Below are 19,248 nucleotides of genomic sequence, written 5' to 3'. Positions count from 1 at the left end.
GAAAAAACAAAAATTGAAATTTTAAAACCATTAATTTAATTGAAAATCCGGCGAGGAAAAAAAAGAAGATCGCTTTTCCCCTTCTTCTTCCCCCCTCTCAGTTAGGACACACGGAACATCTACTAACATAATCATAAAAAATAAAAACATCACATCGTCAGAGTGTACGCAAAAAAACAGGCCGGGGACGACTGTTCTTCCTCAATTTTTGTTTTTAGTCGACGGAAATTCTCTCAGTAGAATCTTGTCATCTGTGTTGAGCGTATATACATACGGAGTGTGAAATATATCTCTATGAATATTCTGTGAAAATATTATTGGTTTAAAAAAAAAAAAAACTTTCTACTTGTGATTTGTGTAATAACCATTTTGGTATTCCTCACCTTATTTTTAACGATACTTAGAACGTCCAAAAAGACTAATTAATTAATTATGTTGTCAGTTATTCACCCGGGCTCTACGCAGCAGTCCTATCTTTCTTCCTACGAAAATGAATCATCTCCCATGATATCTCATCACCAACACCCCCAAGCGCGATGGTTCAATAATCCCCAATTCAACAGCAACAGCTCTTGGGGAACACCTTCTTCATCAGTTCAGAATTCATCATATTTTTTTCAAACCCCTGGTTATAGTTCTTCAGTATTTGGAACATCACATTCAGCTGCCTCATCGAGCTTCAATCCCACATCGTCATCATATGCTGCGGCTTCACTCAGTGGCTCTCCCTATACATCCTCTTCCTCCTCACTAATTAGACAACCCAATAATCAAGCGGCAACAAAAGATTATTCAAAACAACTCTTTGTAGACTGTTCCATTGAGTATGAACTACCTAATGCTCCCAAGGTACCTAAAAACTCAGAGCCTATCCTTATGATTCATCCAGACTACTCTAAAAGAAAAGCCAAGAGTAAAAAGAGTGCTTGTTCCTCTACCAATCCATGTCCAGTTCTGTTCGTCGTACCTTCAGTTAAAAAATCACTCTCGAATCGAGCATCAACAAATAAGAGAATTCATACTACTGGAGCAGCGCCTCCATCATTATCAAGGCCGTCCAGGGGGCTTAAAAGGAGCTTTAGTCAAGCCGTCTCATCAGAGGAAATCATGTTAAGTCAAGGTAGGTTATTGATGCTAAATATTTTATCATAATTGATTAGAGGTATCGATATGCCAGAAAAATCAATCACATTGAACAGAAATCTCATAAATTATTTTATGTTTGTTATTATAGCCAATTTCATGCAGCATCAATTACATTTCAACAACAACTATGGTGTCTGCTACTGTTCCTTTTACAACACCACATGCAGCTCTAGGAACCCTCCGCTACAACAACTACCACTAGGTCCCTCCATTCCTTCCAAAAGACTTTGTACGGATATCTCTTGCCTTGAGCAAATGAAACTACAGCAACAGCAAATCCTTCAATATCAGCAGCATTTTCGCATGAATCTACGAAGAGCTGGAACATCTCTCTGGGCTTGATTCCATTCAACTCCTTCGGTAGTTGATTATGATGAAGTGTGCAAAGATCATTTAATGGATTTCCATTTTTGTTTATCAAGTGCTAAAATTTAAAAACCACAAAAATATTCATTATTTATATACCAAAGATTACATACATACATACTTATTTATTTATGGAAAAACAAAAATTAATTTTTTTAGTCAATAAAGATTTTTATAATATGTATTACTATTAAATATGAAAAAATCCTGCAAGTAATTCTTTTTAATATCATCATGAATCATACGAAAATAATAATTATAATAATATTATTAATTACTATCCCTATAATTGAAACTGCATGACTGATTTTCATACTTAAGAAGATGGGAGACGTAGAGGGAGGAGGGAATATTATTATAGAACAGTAAACATACTCCGAAATACTATTTTGAATATATTTACATATATTAAATAACCATTTTTGTGTTTGTTAATTAGCCGTGCTCTCACAACATATTACCTCTTTTTCTAGAGAGAATATGTTTCTTAATACGTATGTTAAATAAATCTAAAAGGTTAAAATATAACCTCAATATCTCATTACATACATTACGTATTAGTGCCCCATGGTTTGACCTCATGGGTATAGCAAGCACCTTTTCTGAAATAAAAGGTTTAATTATTATACCGATATGATAATATATCCAGTGACATTCAATAAGTTATGGGCACGTGTATTGTATCTTTTGGTTGTTAGAAACAGTTCCAAATATACGTGCTTAGGCTAAGAAAAAAATATAAATTTGTGGGAGATTAACAAATTTTGCGCCAATATTTTGGACTTGCATTTCTTTTTAAAACACTTTTCTGTTGAAAATACCTCTTTTTAAATGTTAATTGTCTTAATGTACTCAATTTACTCGCCCGTATATTGCTTCGTTTTCATTTAATTAGCGGGGCAATTGTCCAAATATTTCATATCAATTAACCAATTATTAATAGTTTCATCTCATTTTGGGAGCAATTCCCAGTCCCCTGACCCCCTCTCCACTACGCCTTTGTACGAGAGTTTAGTTAAGAGTAAATATTATACCTTAGAATGATTAATGACATTTCTCCTTATTCTTAATTATGTTCAATTGTAGCTACATATACCATTAATACAAACGTCTAAAGAAAATGGGTCAGAATGTTCCGACAGAGTACCTACCATTATTATCTATATATATATAGGAAGAGTCAACTGTTGTATTTGCACTATTGTCTACGTATTATCTTAAAAGGCAATTTTGAAAGAAACATTGCGACATGATGGTTTTAATTTTGTAGATATAAGTACCAAAATTTTGAAGTCAAGCAACATCTTCTTAATATCTAATTTTAAAACATTTGGAAAAGGGACGTATTTGGTGCACTATGAAATAATAACACTTAACAACAAAATTAAGGTATTTTAATTTAAGGCATAGAACACAAGAATGGCCATTAAAATATTTAAAGGCAAAAGGTTAGGCCTTTAGATACTTTTTTAACAACCATGATTTTATTTACGATTTAAAGCCAAATTTTGACGTGAAATAAGCATATAAAAGAAAAATAGAGCTTAAAAACAATTTATAAAAAACATTCCAGCTTTCAAAAGATATATGATTTATTAAGGTATCTATCTTAAATACAGTGCCTTATCATACAAAAATCAATCAAAATGAAGCATCAAATTTGGAAGCTAAGATATTTTATTATTGTTAAAACTAAAGAATAAAATTTTATTTCACAACCTCAAAAAATATGTTGTCAAAAACAAGGTTAAATATGTTTGCATTTTTTTATTTAACTTTTTATTTTCTGACGGGATATTTAATTAATAAGCAATCTAATGTTCCTTAAAAATGTTCCAAAATAAAATCTAACTAAGTCATTTATTTGAATAATTTTAATAAGTAATTAATATTTTATGGGCAAAAAGATTCATTTCTATTTAATTATGCGTCATATATTTGATTAGTATTTATTACTTGTTATTTCCGTCAAATTGACATCTTAATGTTTAATTATGAAATATTTTGCATAAAATAATTTTGATATTTATATTTGTCCTCTATCAAAAATATATATATATATTCAAATGTAATCCTTTGCAACAAAAAAAGAATTACTTCAAAAAGAATTTTCTTTTTGACCACGTATAACCCGCTTCTTTTCCCTCCATCTTTCCAATTCTAGAAAGAAAAGTTCAAAAATACATGTTTAAAATTGGTCGGTATCCCTAGTACGAAATTCAAAATCTCCAACTATTGGTGACAATGACGTAATTGGCCCACTAACGGTTAACGTTCTACCTTTTTCCTTAGTTTTTCTTCGAGGGAGGCTCAGAGATGCAAAGAAGATTTCCTTGTGAATGCTCCTAGACATGAAGACACTTCCCTAAAGAATTATATTAGTTGAAGTATAAAGAAATCAATTATATTTTCTACAGATGGTTTTAGTAATGTGCCTCTCACGTTGTATAAGTGCAATCGGTAAATGCTAGCTGTTAGTAGAAAGATAAGTTTTATAATAAAAAATTAGTCATACAATTTTGTGATTGTTTGAATCTATTTCAGGCCACGTCAAAATGGACACCGGCAAGGAGGAAATAATTCATATTTTACAGTTTTTCTTCAAACAAGGCGAACACTCAAGCCAGGTGTCTGAAAATATGAACAGTGTTTATGAGATTGATACTGTAACAGCCAATGACGTGCAATTTTGTATTCCGTTCCAGTAATTTTGATGTCAAAGATGTATCACACTCTGGAAGGCCAATTGTGGATAATGTGAATCGTGAATGTGAAATCGTGGAGTTCTACCGTCATGTAACCACTGTTTTGATTACCCAGAAGATATTTATTTTTTTGTAAAAAAACTAAAAAATTGAAAAAAAAAATCCAATGAAAAAATAGATTACTTTTTACTACACTTAATATATTAAAATATCTATGTAATATTATTATGTCTGTCTATTCTGGGGATTTTGTATGCACTCAAATCCTTCAATCTTATAAAAAGATAAGGAAATATGAGTAATATAAACCGTCTAATTCAAATGCAAATCCAAGTTGAGTAGGAATCCTTCACTAATAGGATTAATCATTTATTTCATGTATTTTGAAGGAAAAAATTAAGAAAAACAGATTACAACCTTTGAAATACCTACATATATTTTAACTAATTCCATAAGGAACCATATATATGTACAAAAAATATGTTTTTGACAGAAAAGGAGGGAATTATGGTTGGAAGGGATATGTAAGAGTTTTTGTTAATAGACTATTTTTGACTGTCATAAAACTCAAGTGAGCTATAACTAAAACACTTAAAAGGAAAAAAATAATCACTTAACCTTAAAAGCATTATATATATTTATAACTAAAAGAATCATGAAGATATCTTCTTTTTTTTTTTTTTTTTTGGGGGGGGTTTAGAAATAGTCGATTATTGTTATCAATATCAAAGACCTGTGATAAGTGCTTCTTTTTAGAAGTGATGTGTCTTCGTTCCTTCTCACGTTTTTTTAATCGCATCTCAACTTTAAAATCTACATTCATAATTATGGATCTGATACAGGTGTGCAACATAACAATTTCATGACTCAATGGGAATAATTACATAAGTGGTCCAGTGCACGGTTCTAGGTAATTAGGCAAAACATTTCGTAATAGTTAAAGGATTTCCAATTGCTGTTTACTTTGTCAAATAGGTAAATAAATGTTCTTGTACAACATTTTTTCGATCTATAGCGTTTTTTTTTTAATCATTAGTGGTACCAGTCGAGTCTGTTCCTTATTCAGTTGTTGATCTCATCAGCAACAATTGAAATTGAAATTTTGTTTTTGTGTTACAAAATATATTTCGGATCTTATTACACTAATTTATAAAAGTAGATTAATTATGTCAATGAATTTAAGAATAGTATTTGACTCATTTGAGAGTAATAAATTCAAATCTGATTTTATATTTTCACAATCACATGATGTTTTTTGAGCTATAAGTATATATATTCCAGTCTCATGAATTTCAAGAGAATGTATATTTCTATTGAGTAGTGTAGCAAAATGGCCGGATTATATGGTTTGTTTTTGTAAATTTATATTTAATTCAGTCTCCCGATAAACTGCAAGAGAATCGAATGCTGAAACCTGGAACAAGTGTTTCTTTTTATTGTTAGAAGGAAGCAGAACAGTGAAAGTACTTCCATTCAGATGACCAAGTTGTATATTGTTAGGATAAAGAAGGGCCTCTTCTGTATATGGAACTGTCAGCATATGATTTAAGGGATCAAATACTTCTTGTTGACATTTCCAAAAAAAGTTAAAAATAGGTTCTGTTACACAAGGGGAATAAGTGTGGCTCTTTCCAATAGGTCATTCTGTAAGAATTAAAAAAAAGAATTTTATTATTACATCAAAATAGTACTGAAGATTTTCTTATAGCATGTACATAGAATTTGTTTCGATTTTAAGGAAGGTTAACTTTCTTTTAGATGAGCTTGTTTTTTATGTTACTGGGACAGTAGAACTAAAATCTCATCATCAGATGTTAGAAGAGCTACTAATGATACTACAAGATCTTGAATGTAGAATGAGTATCAAGGTTTTCCATAATATATATATTTTTAAAATATACAGTTATGATTTCTTTTTCTTGCATTATTTTCAGCTTTACTTTCATTGGAGCTCAATTTGGTTAAAAATATATGTATGTGGAAGCTTTGACATTGGAATGTAGGTTGGATTCGATCTTTAATATGGTCTTAAAATGGGTGTTGTCCCGGTTCACGTTCCTCAAAAACATGCTAAAACTTAAAGTGATATCAAAAAGGCATCATTTTTCCTAATATGTATATTAGTAAAATACCTCAGTTTAATAATTGAATTAGTTTGGTAAAACTTTAAGTATCTTTCTATTACAAAAATAGTTTTTCTAAATTTAACCCTAAATACAAACATTTCTCATTTCTCGTATAAAAAAGGGTGAAGATTGACTGATGATGACGTAAATGGCTGGTAACTATAATTGGGATAGATGTATGTGTGACAAATCACGTCATTAAACTAAATGTCGACCGAGACTAAGGAAGGGAACCAAAAAGGGTATTAAATAAAAAAAAAAACGTCATTGGATTGTAAATGAACCAGAGGCTCTGAAGTGCAAAAGAACTATCCATGCTCTCTCAAAAATACATTAGTAGCCATCCCCTAGAGGCAAGAAAACGGTGGTTATTGCCATTTTCCTTTTTCAAATACAATCAAATCGAAAAATTACTGATTATGTTTTAATCAATGTATGGCATCATTATTTGGAAAGTACTCCTACTTTTTAGTTGTTTTGGGCACCTTTGATATTGCACACAACCCAATTTCAAAATTATCTTTTTATCTTGGTTTTACATTGATAATGAATAGAGTTGTATAAATTATTACCTGCCGGTAGGCTACAAAAGTAAATCGAACAATAAAATGGTATATTTGACTATTTGAAGAATGTTTTGAGAAAATAACAGCATGGCTGGGATGATTTTTCATTAGATTAGCTCCAAGGGCGTCTGCAGAGTTATATTTCGGGGAGGGCTGTGTTTTTGGTACAAAAAGAAATCCAAAATAAAATTGTTTGGAAATAAAATGAAAAATTATATTTTTTAAAAGAAATATCAAAAATTAAATGTTCTAGTTAAATAGAAAATTTACTTTCTTTTTTGGAAGGGACTACAAGCCCTCCAGCCCACCCCCTCCGAACGCCCCAGAGCTACAATCGGTTATAAGAGGAAGGAAATAAATGCAAATTCTTCTCCGTATCTAGCAAGGGTATAGTCAGGAATTCCGGGGATGTAAATCATCAATTCTACTCAGAGTCCAAAAAGTACTTACACTTATAAATTTCTAACAAATCCTCACTGTTGCTCTAGGTCTTGCATGAGCAGATGGACCAGTGATTACTTTAAACTTCATTTCTATATTCTCAAGAATAACTATAGTAGCATTGGTAAATTAATAAACACTGCTCAGGTTGCAAGTACAAAATGTCTTGCGCTCGTCTAAGATAATATTTTCTACAGCTCCAATATTGAAAAACTCACAGTTTAAAAATCGCTGTTCTAGAGCAATTAACAATGGGAAGTTATCTGTTAAAAATAATAGTATTTACATACATTGTAAGAATGAATTTTATGCATTTGTGATGAATTCAAGAATATTAAAGGCAGAAGAAAAGAAACGAAAAAAGTCTGGAAATGCATTGAATGAAAGCTTGAAATGAGAAGGGATGATTAATGAAGAAGTCTCTGATTTATTGAGTTAATATGTATAATGTATGTCTATCTTTGAAGTATTCGTATAATAATCATTCAAATGCAACTTAAAAATACATGCATACATTCATAAAATGAAAAGGAACAGTGAAATATTTCCTAATTAGAGAAAAAAAGGCTAATAATGTCTGCATTATTTAGAGTAAACTTTTTAAAAAAATATCACAATTAATTTTTCATTTCTTTAATTAATGTAATTTTGTTTATATATGTACTACGTATACGTGTCTCTATACGTCACAATTTATTTAATTAAAATATGAATCTAAATATTCCTATTGTTAATGCTGAAAACTGAGTACTTCTATGCAAGTTGAGAGGTTTGGGTGAGTTTTCAGAGACGGACATGAATAAAGTTTGGCACATTGAAAATTTATAACACTGCGTAGAAATTTCATTTACCGTTTTTTTAAGATATCAAGAAAAAGGCGTCTGAAAAAAGAGGGTTTAATTTTAAACTTAAGTGATAAAAATGTTCTCAAAATAATACATTGAATTATTCAATCCGATACTCGCGTGAAGATCGGATTGTTGCTTGATGCAGGAAAATAAAATCTGGATGCTCACTTCCTGTCGTGGATTAGATCTAACTTCCCGGATATTAATGTGGTTCTGCAACAAAACGCCACTCCTGCCACACTACTAAAGGTGCTGAAAGATGGTTCAGCAATAACAGAGAAAAACATTTATTTTTTTGTGAATAGCTATGGATTTTTGAAATTTTATCCAAATATTTCAATTTCTGAATTTTTTTTTTTCCAAAAAATAAAATTTTAGTGATTTTTTTCGAAAAATATTAATTTTTGGATTTTTTATATTATAATCATGCGGTATTAAGTAATACTATGTGTATTGTACATGTTTTCAATATCCGAAATATCCCAGGAATATTTTTTTGATCCTCAGAAGTTCGATTACCCGAAGCCTTTCGAATATTGGATTTTTTTTGGATAATAAAAGATTATTTAAACTCTACACGGGAACATCGGATACAGATCTAAGACTCCCCCTAGTTCTTCCTATACTCATCCAGACATTATGAATAATAATATGATTATAGCATTTCCAAATTCATCCTGTCAAACTACTCGATCCTTCAAACCTACAACTGACAGACATTATATTACTTGGGCTCTCAATAGAAGGAGTAATTATAATTATATATAAGTATTATTATTTTTCTTTCTTTCTTGAACAACAAAAGGATATGAGGAAAAATAATAAAAAGAAGAATAATCTTGTGAATTGCCAATTTAAAACCTCATTCACTCAGAAGGTAGTTGTTATAATAGCTCCGTTTTTATTATTATTTCCATCAATGTCTGTACGCTCTCGCCTCCCTAAAAAGAAACTGTCATTAAACAATGGCTCGTGCTGATATTTCCCTCCCCTCCACCTCCCCCAGCAGCAGCAACTCCACCTATTCATTCCTTTAGCTACGTCATATTCTTTTCATTATTATTGTATGTATGTATTTTTCAGTTCCCAGGGATTATTATTATTACAGGACTGTATAATACGCAGCATAATATATCCACCACGTCCCTATTATTATACTTTTTCATCACAGCTCCTGCAGCGTAAATGATTCTATTTTAAAGATCTTCTATCTATTCATTTAAGTAATTTATGTGTTAGTACATATCCAACGACTTGAGTACTAGGGCGATAAGAAAAGACACTATAGGAATTGTATAGGGAAATCAACTTCTCAAAGAGACAGTGGCGACGGAAACAGAGGTCCAAGGGGTCATTGCCCCTCCCCACTTTTGCTAATTTTTTAAAAATATTACAATAAAAAGAACCTTTTGTTTAAATGATTAAAAAATGTCTACTTCTTACCAGGAAAATTGTCCTTTGGTACTTCGTTCAAATCAAGTTTCTTCCTAAAAAATTTAACTGTCTAAAGTTTTTACTCTCTTCAAAATAACTGTCAAACATCTTGGCGATATAATCATTTGGCTCACTTATCACGTCCCCATTATATAATTTTCCCTACCCACTCGAAAATTAAGATCCAGGGCCATTGTAGAGAGACTATTGTCGATTTAGCTGGGCTAGCCTTAGATATTGAATGGCACTATGCAAAACAGATTGCGTGAGTCCCAAATCTCACCATGGGTAGGAATGTGGATAACAATTAATAACTGAGACGAAGAACGACTTTAGTCTGGATTAAGCTGAAATAAAAGTGCGGGTTCATGTCTTTTTGTCTTATTTGAAAATTTGGACCGTTAAAAATTCCCGATTTTTATTCGACAATCGATTTCTCTGGATAGAGCGTAATATGTATATTTGCGCACTTGTGAGTCGAACAATGTTACAGTACTACTTGGGAGTCTAACGGGTAATATTTAATTATTTATTTCTTATGACACAGAAAAGTAGTAAATAATAATTCATCAGAATTGGTATCGAAAATCGGATATTTAACTTTCCTTTTCTGAATTTCAGAAAAAGCAAGCGATTCTTATTCTAAATATTTAGATGATTAAAAATGAATGTTGAACAAATTAAAGTAACTTTTTTTTACCCGCATATTCTAAAACCGGCACTGTTGCTGCAGACGTTTTAGTTCTCCTTGACTGTAGGGTGCTGTAATGGACTTCTGGATATTGAAGGCAGAGATAATTCTTTGTAGGGACACTGGCACGGAAGAGATAAAGCCCTCACTGCCTTTTTTGTTGTTGCTCTGGCATTCTTACACCTAGATATATGTGATACAAACAAATTTATTCATTTTTGTTTCCGAGTCGTCGTTTGGTTGCATAACGAAACCTCATAATTAAATGCTACTATATGCTTTGGGTCCCTACACTGTATATTTACTTCAAAAAACAACTTTTAGGTCGGATATTCCGCAATATATACTCCATATTTAATCGTTGCAACTCCATTTGACCAATTAAAGGAATATTTATAAATAATGTGGCTAAAAAATGACCATCTAACAATCATAAATATAAATCTCCTACCGGATGGTCCTTCAATCTCTGGGTTACAAAAATTAATTATGAAAAACCTATTCTATTAATGATCATCTATAAATTATTTATTTTCATTTCATTTCTCAGTTTGCAGTCCTCATTCCGAATAATGTAAAATAAAATGTATCTCAAAAAAAAAAAAAAAAATGCTCAACCCTTCTTCCTCAGTTTTTATACGCGCTTATCTATCCTTTCAACCTTAAAGCAAGGAGCAGCAGTAGACTTTCTAAAGGGACTATAAATCAAACAATGGTCAAAAAGATTTATTTCATTTTCTCTATAATTTATTTGAACATATGGCCATTTCACTCAACGCCGCACTAATGAATCACACCCATTCAAGATCACAGAAACTTTGTTCCTCTTATTGACTCATCCTACTCACATTTAATACATAAGTAATATCTTACTTTTAAAGAATGGAGGATGTGAGCTTCATTAGTTAAATTCCCACATCACACGACGGAACGGATCAATTGTGAAAGAAAACAATAATAGAGTTGCGACTCAACTTGATCACACAATATATGTATACTTGAATGGAACTCGAAAGCTAAAGCTCTCGACTCGACTTGGACTCGAAAGTCATTTTAATTGTTAAAATGGATTTAAAGTACATTTAAATAATTAGTGAAAATGTCATGGAGTAGAGCTAGACTCGATGAAAATATTCAAGGACTTTGATTTGTTTAAAATGACTTGACAAGTGACTTGAACATACGGTATAAGGACTATTTCTCACTTTTGGTCAATAGACAATATTTCTTATTGAGCTACGTGGCTCCATGGACAACGCACTTGAGTGAAATTATAATATTGAACTCAATCTGCGTAGGTTCGATTGACGGTCGCTCCTAAGGAGTAAATCTACATTACTTATATATGGTCTGAAAAGACAATTCGTAGGTTATATTCAATAATTGCAAAAATATTATATTTACTAATACTGAATCAGTCCAATTCCATCAGACCAACTTTAGGGACATTGAATATATAAATATTCAATTAATAAAGAAAAGTTTTTCAGTCTGTATGAATGACGAAATATATATGAAACAAGTCACTTAGTCCTCCATGATGTATATGATTAACATATTTTGATTTAGGAAATAACAATGTAGACGTATTAATGAAATACTGATGCGTGTTCATGTAGCATCAAATTGTATACAGGGTGCACTGTACCAGGTATGCGCCTATGAAATGATACTTCTTTTTTTTTTTAATTTTTAACGTTTATTGTGAAAAAATTGGTTAGAATTTTAATTTTCAAAGTATGCGTCTTCGCTAGCCACACATTTTCCCAATCTTTCAGGGAATTTGTGGATGCCTTTCCAGAATTTTTTTTTCGTCTTTGGCTGCAAACCACCCATTGATCCATTTTTTTGTCTTCAGACTGAGAATCGAACTACAAATCATTGATTGCATGGCCTATCAATGTAAAAAAGTGCTAATCGGAAGATGCCAGGCCTGGTGAGTAGGCTGCATGAGCAATAGGCTCCCAGTTGTACGATTCAACGAGCTGGAGTGTGACTAGAGCGACGCGGTGGTGCGTTGTCATCAAGGAAAATTACCTCGTCTTACCTGGCTTCATATTTTGGGCGTATAGCATGGTTCCAATCATCCAAATTGTTGTTGGTAGCGATCACCATTAAAGGTTTGTACAGGGTTGCAGAAGGTCATAACATATGATACGACACTGGTTCCAGAATACATGCAGCATTGCCTTCCTTTCTTTCGTCTTTATTTTTGACGTCAAACTCACCATTTTGGAATTTTTCAAAACACCTGAAGCACTGAGCTCTGCTTAGAACATGTCCACCACAAGCTTCCACAAGCGTTTGATAGGCTTGCGAAGCGGGTTTCTTCAATTTGTAACAGAAAATCAATTATGTCCGTACATCGTAGTTTGTAGGCCCAAAATTCGACATTTTTACGAGCGAAAAAAGTGTGTTGTTGAATGAAACTATACAAACAATCAATTAAATATTGTTGACACATGTCGAAATAAACATTTATATTTTTGGACCAGTTTACAATGTCTAACTGGCGACAACTGGGGACCAACAGCCAAAAGTCTTATTTAGTAAGGGCAAAACCAGTATATTTTTGGTATATGAAATCATAATACGAGTATTATAGTAGGTTACAGTAAGATACCATTAAATTGTGAGTGGTGAAGGTCATACATAACCTAAAAAAATGCATAAAGTTCTTTTTACAAAAAAAGGATTTAGTTCATTTTCTTCATTTGGTGGCGCGGTGTGTACCTCTTAGCTTGAGAAACAGTGAATTAGTCCAAGTATTTTATGGAGTTCTCATTAATATAGAAAAATTCTTCCAATTAGAATTTATAATTCTTTCTTTCTAAAAAAAAATCATATGTCTTGGAGCCAAAATGAAGGAAAGATGAATAAGTAATGAGGGTACCAGTCATGTTTTATGGTCATTCTTTCTCCCTCCTCCTCCCTCTTCTAATTATACATACATGTGTGTGGAATAGTGTACACTGTATATACATACTTACATGTATATAAGTATTAATTGTATCCCTTAATTACACTACCAGCACTGAATAAGCTCCAGCCGTTGTAATATGAGAAAGGAAGGAAGGGATCAGGTCTGCTGGGTGATTGAGAAAAGAAATGGATTTATGGTGGGAATACGGAATAATCAGAGGGATTTCATACAGTAAGTTCATTAGCAGTTGATACTATCTACATGAAGCAGGGGTGGGCAGTCCATGGCACATGCGTTCAGAAGTAGTACATTACAGTCCTATGACTTATGTTATGACTGATCCTAATCATTAGATGTTAATCCACTTTCATATATTCAGAGTGGGGACCACTGTTGTCGCTTGTCCCTTTTTTAAGGGGGGGAGTCAGCTAACCACCAAATTTATGATAATATATATAATAAACCTATGTATATAAATAATTATATTGCAGTGTTTACAATTTGAATACAATGTTGCTTTACAAATCCATTCTACAGCTGAAACCAAATTAAACAAGCTTTTTTTTTATCTCATAGAAAGTGTAAAAATGTGGGAGCAACAATCAAAATGGCAACGCGTATGCAATTTTCTCTGAACCAGTATCAATCCCAAGAAGGCTGCAGAAAGCGTTCACATCTTTAGACTGAGCTGCCAACAATATCAAGAAGTCAATTAAGGATGGGAATGGTGTTGAAATTTGTATTCTAAATATCATTATCTTACATATTTCTGTAAGCAAAAATATGGCTACCTTCTGGTCTACTTCCATATGCCCTCCTTCAGCTCCACGTTAACCCTCTGGACTTTGAAGTTTAGGACGTCTTAAAGAAGAATGTCTGCCGTACCTCTCATCCATATTTGAATTCTCTCCGAGCTCATGACAACGTGATGCACAATGACACGGCCTTCCTTGTTAAGAGCTGCTCATCTGTTCTCCGTCGTGTCGAGGCTGTTTTTGTTTCTGAATAAAAAAAATGTAGTGTTTGAAAATAACACAAATGGGGTTTGAGTTGTATTTTCTTGATTTAATAAAAATTACTTTTTTCGTAATTAAGTCTTCCTACTGCAAGCTTTGAGTCCCCACTCTGTATACAATATCCACTGAAAACAAAAGCAAGCTGGAATAATTTTTCTCAAAATTAAGTAATAATGAGATAACAAGAAATTGATGGATTTTATTTGAAAGGCCATATTGGGCTCTAATTAAGTATCATAAATCAAATGAAGGTTTCAAACAGTAGTTAAATACATTTTGAGGTATCTTAACTCATTCTTGAAGTTGGAAAAAAATACAAGTAATTGATCCGAAAAATGTTGATGAAATATTGGGCTGAATGTATGATTGATGTTAAAAAATAATTTGACATTAATAGACTTAGACTTTGTTCAAGATTGTTTTTGTATTTACTTATCACAAAGGAATATTTTTTAACAAATTATTAAATTATGTTTATGGAAATATTTTAACAAAGAAATGAAATTATAGCTTTATTACATTTGTGTGAAAAGGACTCATTACTCAAGCTTTAAATAAGTGAAGTTTTACAGGACACAATCACCAATTTTCATAAAATATAATTTGAAGAACCGCTTTTAATGGATCTCGTTAAAAAAAGAAATATTGGGAACATTTCTGAGAATAAAGATAAAAGCTACTGCCATGTCTTCCTTCTTCATTGGAAAAATATATTATCTAAAGTCGAAAAAAATGAGATTTTGCTATATTATATATGTACTATTTGAAAAATCGTTCTAAATAGATATATGAAAGTCCATCTATTCATTACAAAGATTGGTGATAAATGGTAATGAGATATATTTCATCTTCCATGGATATTTTTTTATAACGATGCGTAAATCAAAAAAGAAGCAGATCTCGCATGGTGTAGACGTAAAAATAAAAACATTTCATTTGGCCGATTCATTTTTTATGTCTAGGCGTATTTTAGTCGAGGCACATTTTGTTTCAAGATATCGGGAGTCAAATTGAGAAAATGTCGTCATAAAAATATAAAGTCTCTCAAAATAATTCAAAAAATGCCATAATATACAGATCACCATTACAGGTTAAAAAAACCTCAATTATTATTGAGTATTTATAGGTTGTAATAAATACCAAATTTTGTATATGTGGCCAGTCAAAATAAAATCAGGCAAGAATGACTTTGCTTAAAATTATATCTGGATTACATTTGTATTCTTTGTATATAGTCAATTTTTATCAACAAATCAACCATTTCTACCCTTTGGAGACGCTTCAAATTGCAATTGAAGTAACCAAAATTGATCATAACAATAAAATAATTAGAAATTGAGAAATTACATTTGAAAGGACACGTCAGGCAGGACCAATACAGGTCACTTAAATTTTTTAAACTGTAGATAAAACTATAAGGTATCCTCATACACACAACAAATTTGAATGCAACGTCTATAATTGAGGGAAAAAATTGGGATTTTCACTTTTTCTTGATATTTGTTCAAGATTGATTTTATGTTGGCACATTTTTATATATTGTTTTATTGTTGAGACTCGGTCTGAAAACAAATGTTTTTTCTTAACTGGACTAATATTTCGGCCCACGCCGCTGTTTTAAAACGGTGGTTTGATGTCCTTACCTCCCTAGTAATACTGAAAAAAAAATATAAAATTCCTTATTAAAACTTATCAAATCTATGACTACAAAACAAGATTTGAAGACTAATAGATAATTTTACACTAAATCAACTACTTACTTTCTTTCAAGACAATAAATTTAAAATAAAATGTTCCTTTGTGTTTATTTATTTATATAGTCTAATTAATAGTAATATCTGGAAAGGAGTGGGCAGAAGTATCAGGACATATTTCTATTATTATTATTATTTTTTAAATTCTAGTGCGTTTATCTTTCTAAGCTATAACTTCATCTGAAATTAATGTTCATAGACAGCAAGTTTTCCTTTTATACTTTCTGTTTAATTTCACTATGAAGCAGTAAGAGGACAAACGTCATTGCAGAATTGTTTGAGGCTTACAACGATGGTAAAGCAATCATAAAAGTCATAAAATATGGCAAAAGCACCGTCTATGACGTCTATAAGCAAATGAAGGCAAGTAAAAGGATTTTTTATTCTTCCTTTGGTTCACACAAAGTCAAATAATGGACTGGCAACTTCCTGGCTGAGCTTAAGAGGTCTATCAATGCCAATCCTGGTATCTCAATCACTGCTCATGTTTGGAGGAGGTCTATTTGTAGGAGGACTCCGAAAAGGGTCATTAAGGACGACATGGGCTTGAAGTCTTACATCAGAGGAAGGTATCACCTTCTTAACACAAAGATGAAGGACATCAGATTGTAAAGGGGGAAAAAACGTCGCCCAATTTATAAATCAAATCTAGGAATAATAAAACTATTCGTGATGAGTTAAACTTTACATTGGATGCTGCATACGACCCAAAGAATTACCGCTGACTACCAAGGACAAAGTTTATGTCTTCTTGTCATGAAAACCAAGTTACCGTCCGAGATAATGGTGTTGGGCTTGATAACCAGTGACAGGAATGTAACAGTGGCTCCCATCTTTGATAACGGTCACAAGTTGACCTCATCAGTGTAATTGGACCTTCTTAAGAATATTGTGATGTCATGCCAGGAAGTCACCTACCCTAGGTTCATGTCGATTCAAGACTAAGCGCCTTGTCATGTTGTCAAAACTGTCATGCATTACCTCGACAGCCACTTCCACGTAATTATCGAAACTGATCAGTGGCCATCCAACAACCCTGACCTTAACCCTTTTGATTTGTAGTTGTGGTCAGAGCTGAGAAGGAAGGTAAAACGAAAATCCGTATAGTCCCTTCAGATCCCTAAAGCTCTCTGTGATGAGAAGCATTCCCCGCTTCAACAAGAAAGATGTAATAAAGGCCTGCTCAGACTTTCTGTCCAATTTAAAGTTAGTGATCAATGCCGAGGGTGATCATACTGAATAATACAACAGCTAATTGTTCAATTTAAATTTCATGAGTCATAAATTTTGTCTTAAAATTCTATTGTTTAAACTTACTTGAAAATATTCTCCGAATACTTTTTGTATTGGTAGAGTATAAATAAAATATATTCAGACCAATAAATCATTGTTTGGCATATAGTGACTTTACTCCTCGACAAAAGGAGGATTTTTTTAAAGGCTGCTTCACTTTTCGAAGACTCCTTTTGTATAACTTAGTATTGGCAATCATTTATGTACATAAAAGATAGAAGGAAAATAAAAGTTAATTAAAATGAATGGTGAAGAGGCTATATACTTACTAACTAATCCCTCAAGTGTCCTAGAAAACAAAAGAATGATGGTATTCAATTCTAAGATAAACATTCTTTATCTCCTATGAATGTAAGTTAAAAAAAAAATAGAAGGAACAAAAATGATAGGAAATTGAAAAGAATCCAATTTTGAACAGAAAAAAAAAGAAAAAAGATTTATACATAAATATCCCCTTCCCTTTTTTTCAAAGTTGATATCTTCTTCATGATTTAAATATATTTAGGTATATATATACATATTCAAACATAGATTCTTTCTATCTTTTATTCAAAACAGACTTTGAATGAATGGGAAAGGGGAGAGGGGGGGGGGAGATAATGAGATAAGAGGTCACTTTCCCTCTTTCTTACAAACAACATCAATATATATTTATATGCATACGTACTTTGGCAAAAGGCTCTGTTCATGTATTTAGCATAATAATAGAATTTGTTTATTTTTCTCCTTCTTTTCATGTAGTGTCGATAGAGGGAAGTATTTTAATAGGTTCAAATCCCTTAAAAGCCCGTCATGGAATACAAAACCCATCACAAACGCATTGTTGCCAATAAATCTACAAATATAATTTTTCTTAGAAACTTTTAGTTGCTGGGGGATTTTGCCAGTCGACATATTCATCGATATTTCATGTCTTATATTATAGTTTCAAACTTAAACTTTAGCCTTTCTTGTTGTATCACAGCTATTGATCTGAAGCAGGTCGTTACATTTATCGTTTTATGCAACCTTTTTTCTTTAAAGAAACTAAAGAAGGCCCAAATCAATTGGTAGTTATCCAAATAAATAAATCATGGTCTCTCATTAGTTCTCCCAGACTATCAATGTCATAATATTTTTAAATAATTTTTAATCATTATATTTCAATTTTACAAAGTATTTTCTCGATACTGAATTATAATTTATAATATTGCCTTGTAATATTTTATTACAAAGCTATCGACATATTTTTATTTCTGTATATGATAGCCAAAATTTAAGTATAGAAATAATAAGATTATTAATATAAATATACAACAGGGAATCAACAAGAAATTGTAGCCCTGCCCTTTTGGAAACGGAGCGTTAGTATATTAAAATTTTTACTTTGTTTATTTATCAAAAAATAGTAAACTATGAAATAGCCATGACGTAACAAGTGAGACGAGAAAATTGACATCGGACAACAAAATAAATCAGGAAACGTAGTGAATAAAAAAATAGAATTACTGTAGAAATAATGAACGAATATTGTTTATAAGTATGATTAATTTTGCTTTGTTTTGTTTTTTTATCAAAAAAATATCCCTCTAAAACTTCTGAATGAAAAGTTATGTAAAGAGAAACAAAAAATAAAAAAAACAATAAGTAATAATATACTGAAGTTCGCTTGATCTTATATACTTATAAATACAGTTTGTATGTGTTTTTTATGGTTGGCCAAATCGTTGGGCCTAGGAGGCTAAAACTTTGCATAGATGCCTCTTTTCAACCAGTTCAGGCTAAAACGGGGGTGGCGATTTTAAGAGGGGCTTATTCTATAATCAACCAAAAAACAAAAACTGTTCTTTGGAGCTCAAGGAGACTAAATAGTAGGTCGAGTTATAAATCAAAAAGTGACTGGCGTCTATAGCAATAACTATACTAATAAGTATGTCTTCTAAATTTATTCAAAATCAAA

The 19,248-nt window shown here is 31.8% G+C and overlaps 1 protein-coding gene and 1 long non-coding RNA gene across 2 annotated transcripts; both read left to right on the top strand.

Moving 5' to 3' along the window:
* The first annotated feature begins 216 nt into the window (after positions 1 to 216).
* On the top strand, positions 217 to 1,615 carry LOC121118477 (uncharacterized). Its single transcript, XM_040713057.2, has 2 exons — positions 217 to 1,120; positions 1,235 to 1,615. The coding sequence occupies exons 1-2, from the start codon at positions 433 to 435 to the stop codon at positions 1,486 to 1,488; spliced, it is 942 nt and encodes a 313-aa protein (XP_040568991.1). The 5' UTR covers positions 217 to 432; the 3' UTR covers positions 1,489 to 1,615.
* Positions 1,616 to 3,594: 1,979 nt separating this feature from the next.
* LOC121118494 (uncharacterized) lies at positions 3,595 to 4,416 on the top strand. Its single transcript, XR_005864473.2, has 2 exons — positions 3,595 to 3,985; positions 4,057 to 4,416. It is a non-coding gene; the product is annotated as an uncharacterized lncRNA (long non-coding RNA).
* The last annotated feature ends 14,832 nt before the right edge of the window (positions 4,417 to 19,248 follow it).

The sequence above is a fragment of the Lepeophtheirus salmonis genome, chromosome 5 (genome assembly GCF_016086655.4).
Source record: "Lepeophtheirus salmonis chromosome 5, UVic_Lsal_1.4, whole genome shotgun sequence".
Classification (NCBI taxonomy): Eukaryota; Metazoa; Arthropoda; class Copepoda; order Siphonostomatoida; family Caligidae; genus Lepeophtheirus; species Lepeophtheirus salmonis.
This window is presented reverse-complemented; position numbering and strand designations above follow the sequence as displayed.

Coding starts and splice junctions, on each gene's coding strand:
- LOC121118477 (XM_040713057.2), top strand. CDS start 433: ATGTTGTCAGTTATTCACCCGGGCTCTACGCAGCAGTCCTATCTTTCT. Junction 1,121..1,234: donor GGAAATCATGTTAAGTCAAG/GTAGGTTATTGA, acceptor TTGTTATTATAG/CCAATTTCATGCAGCATCAA.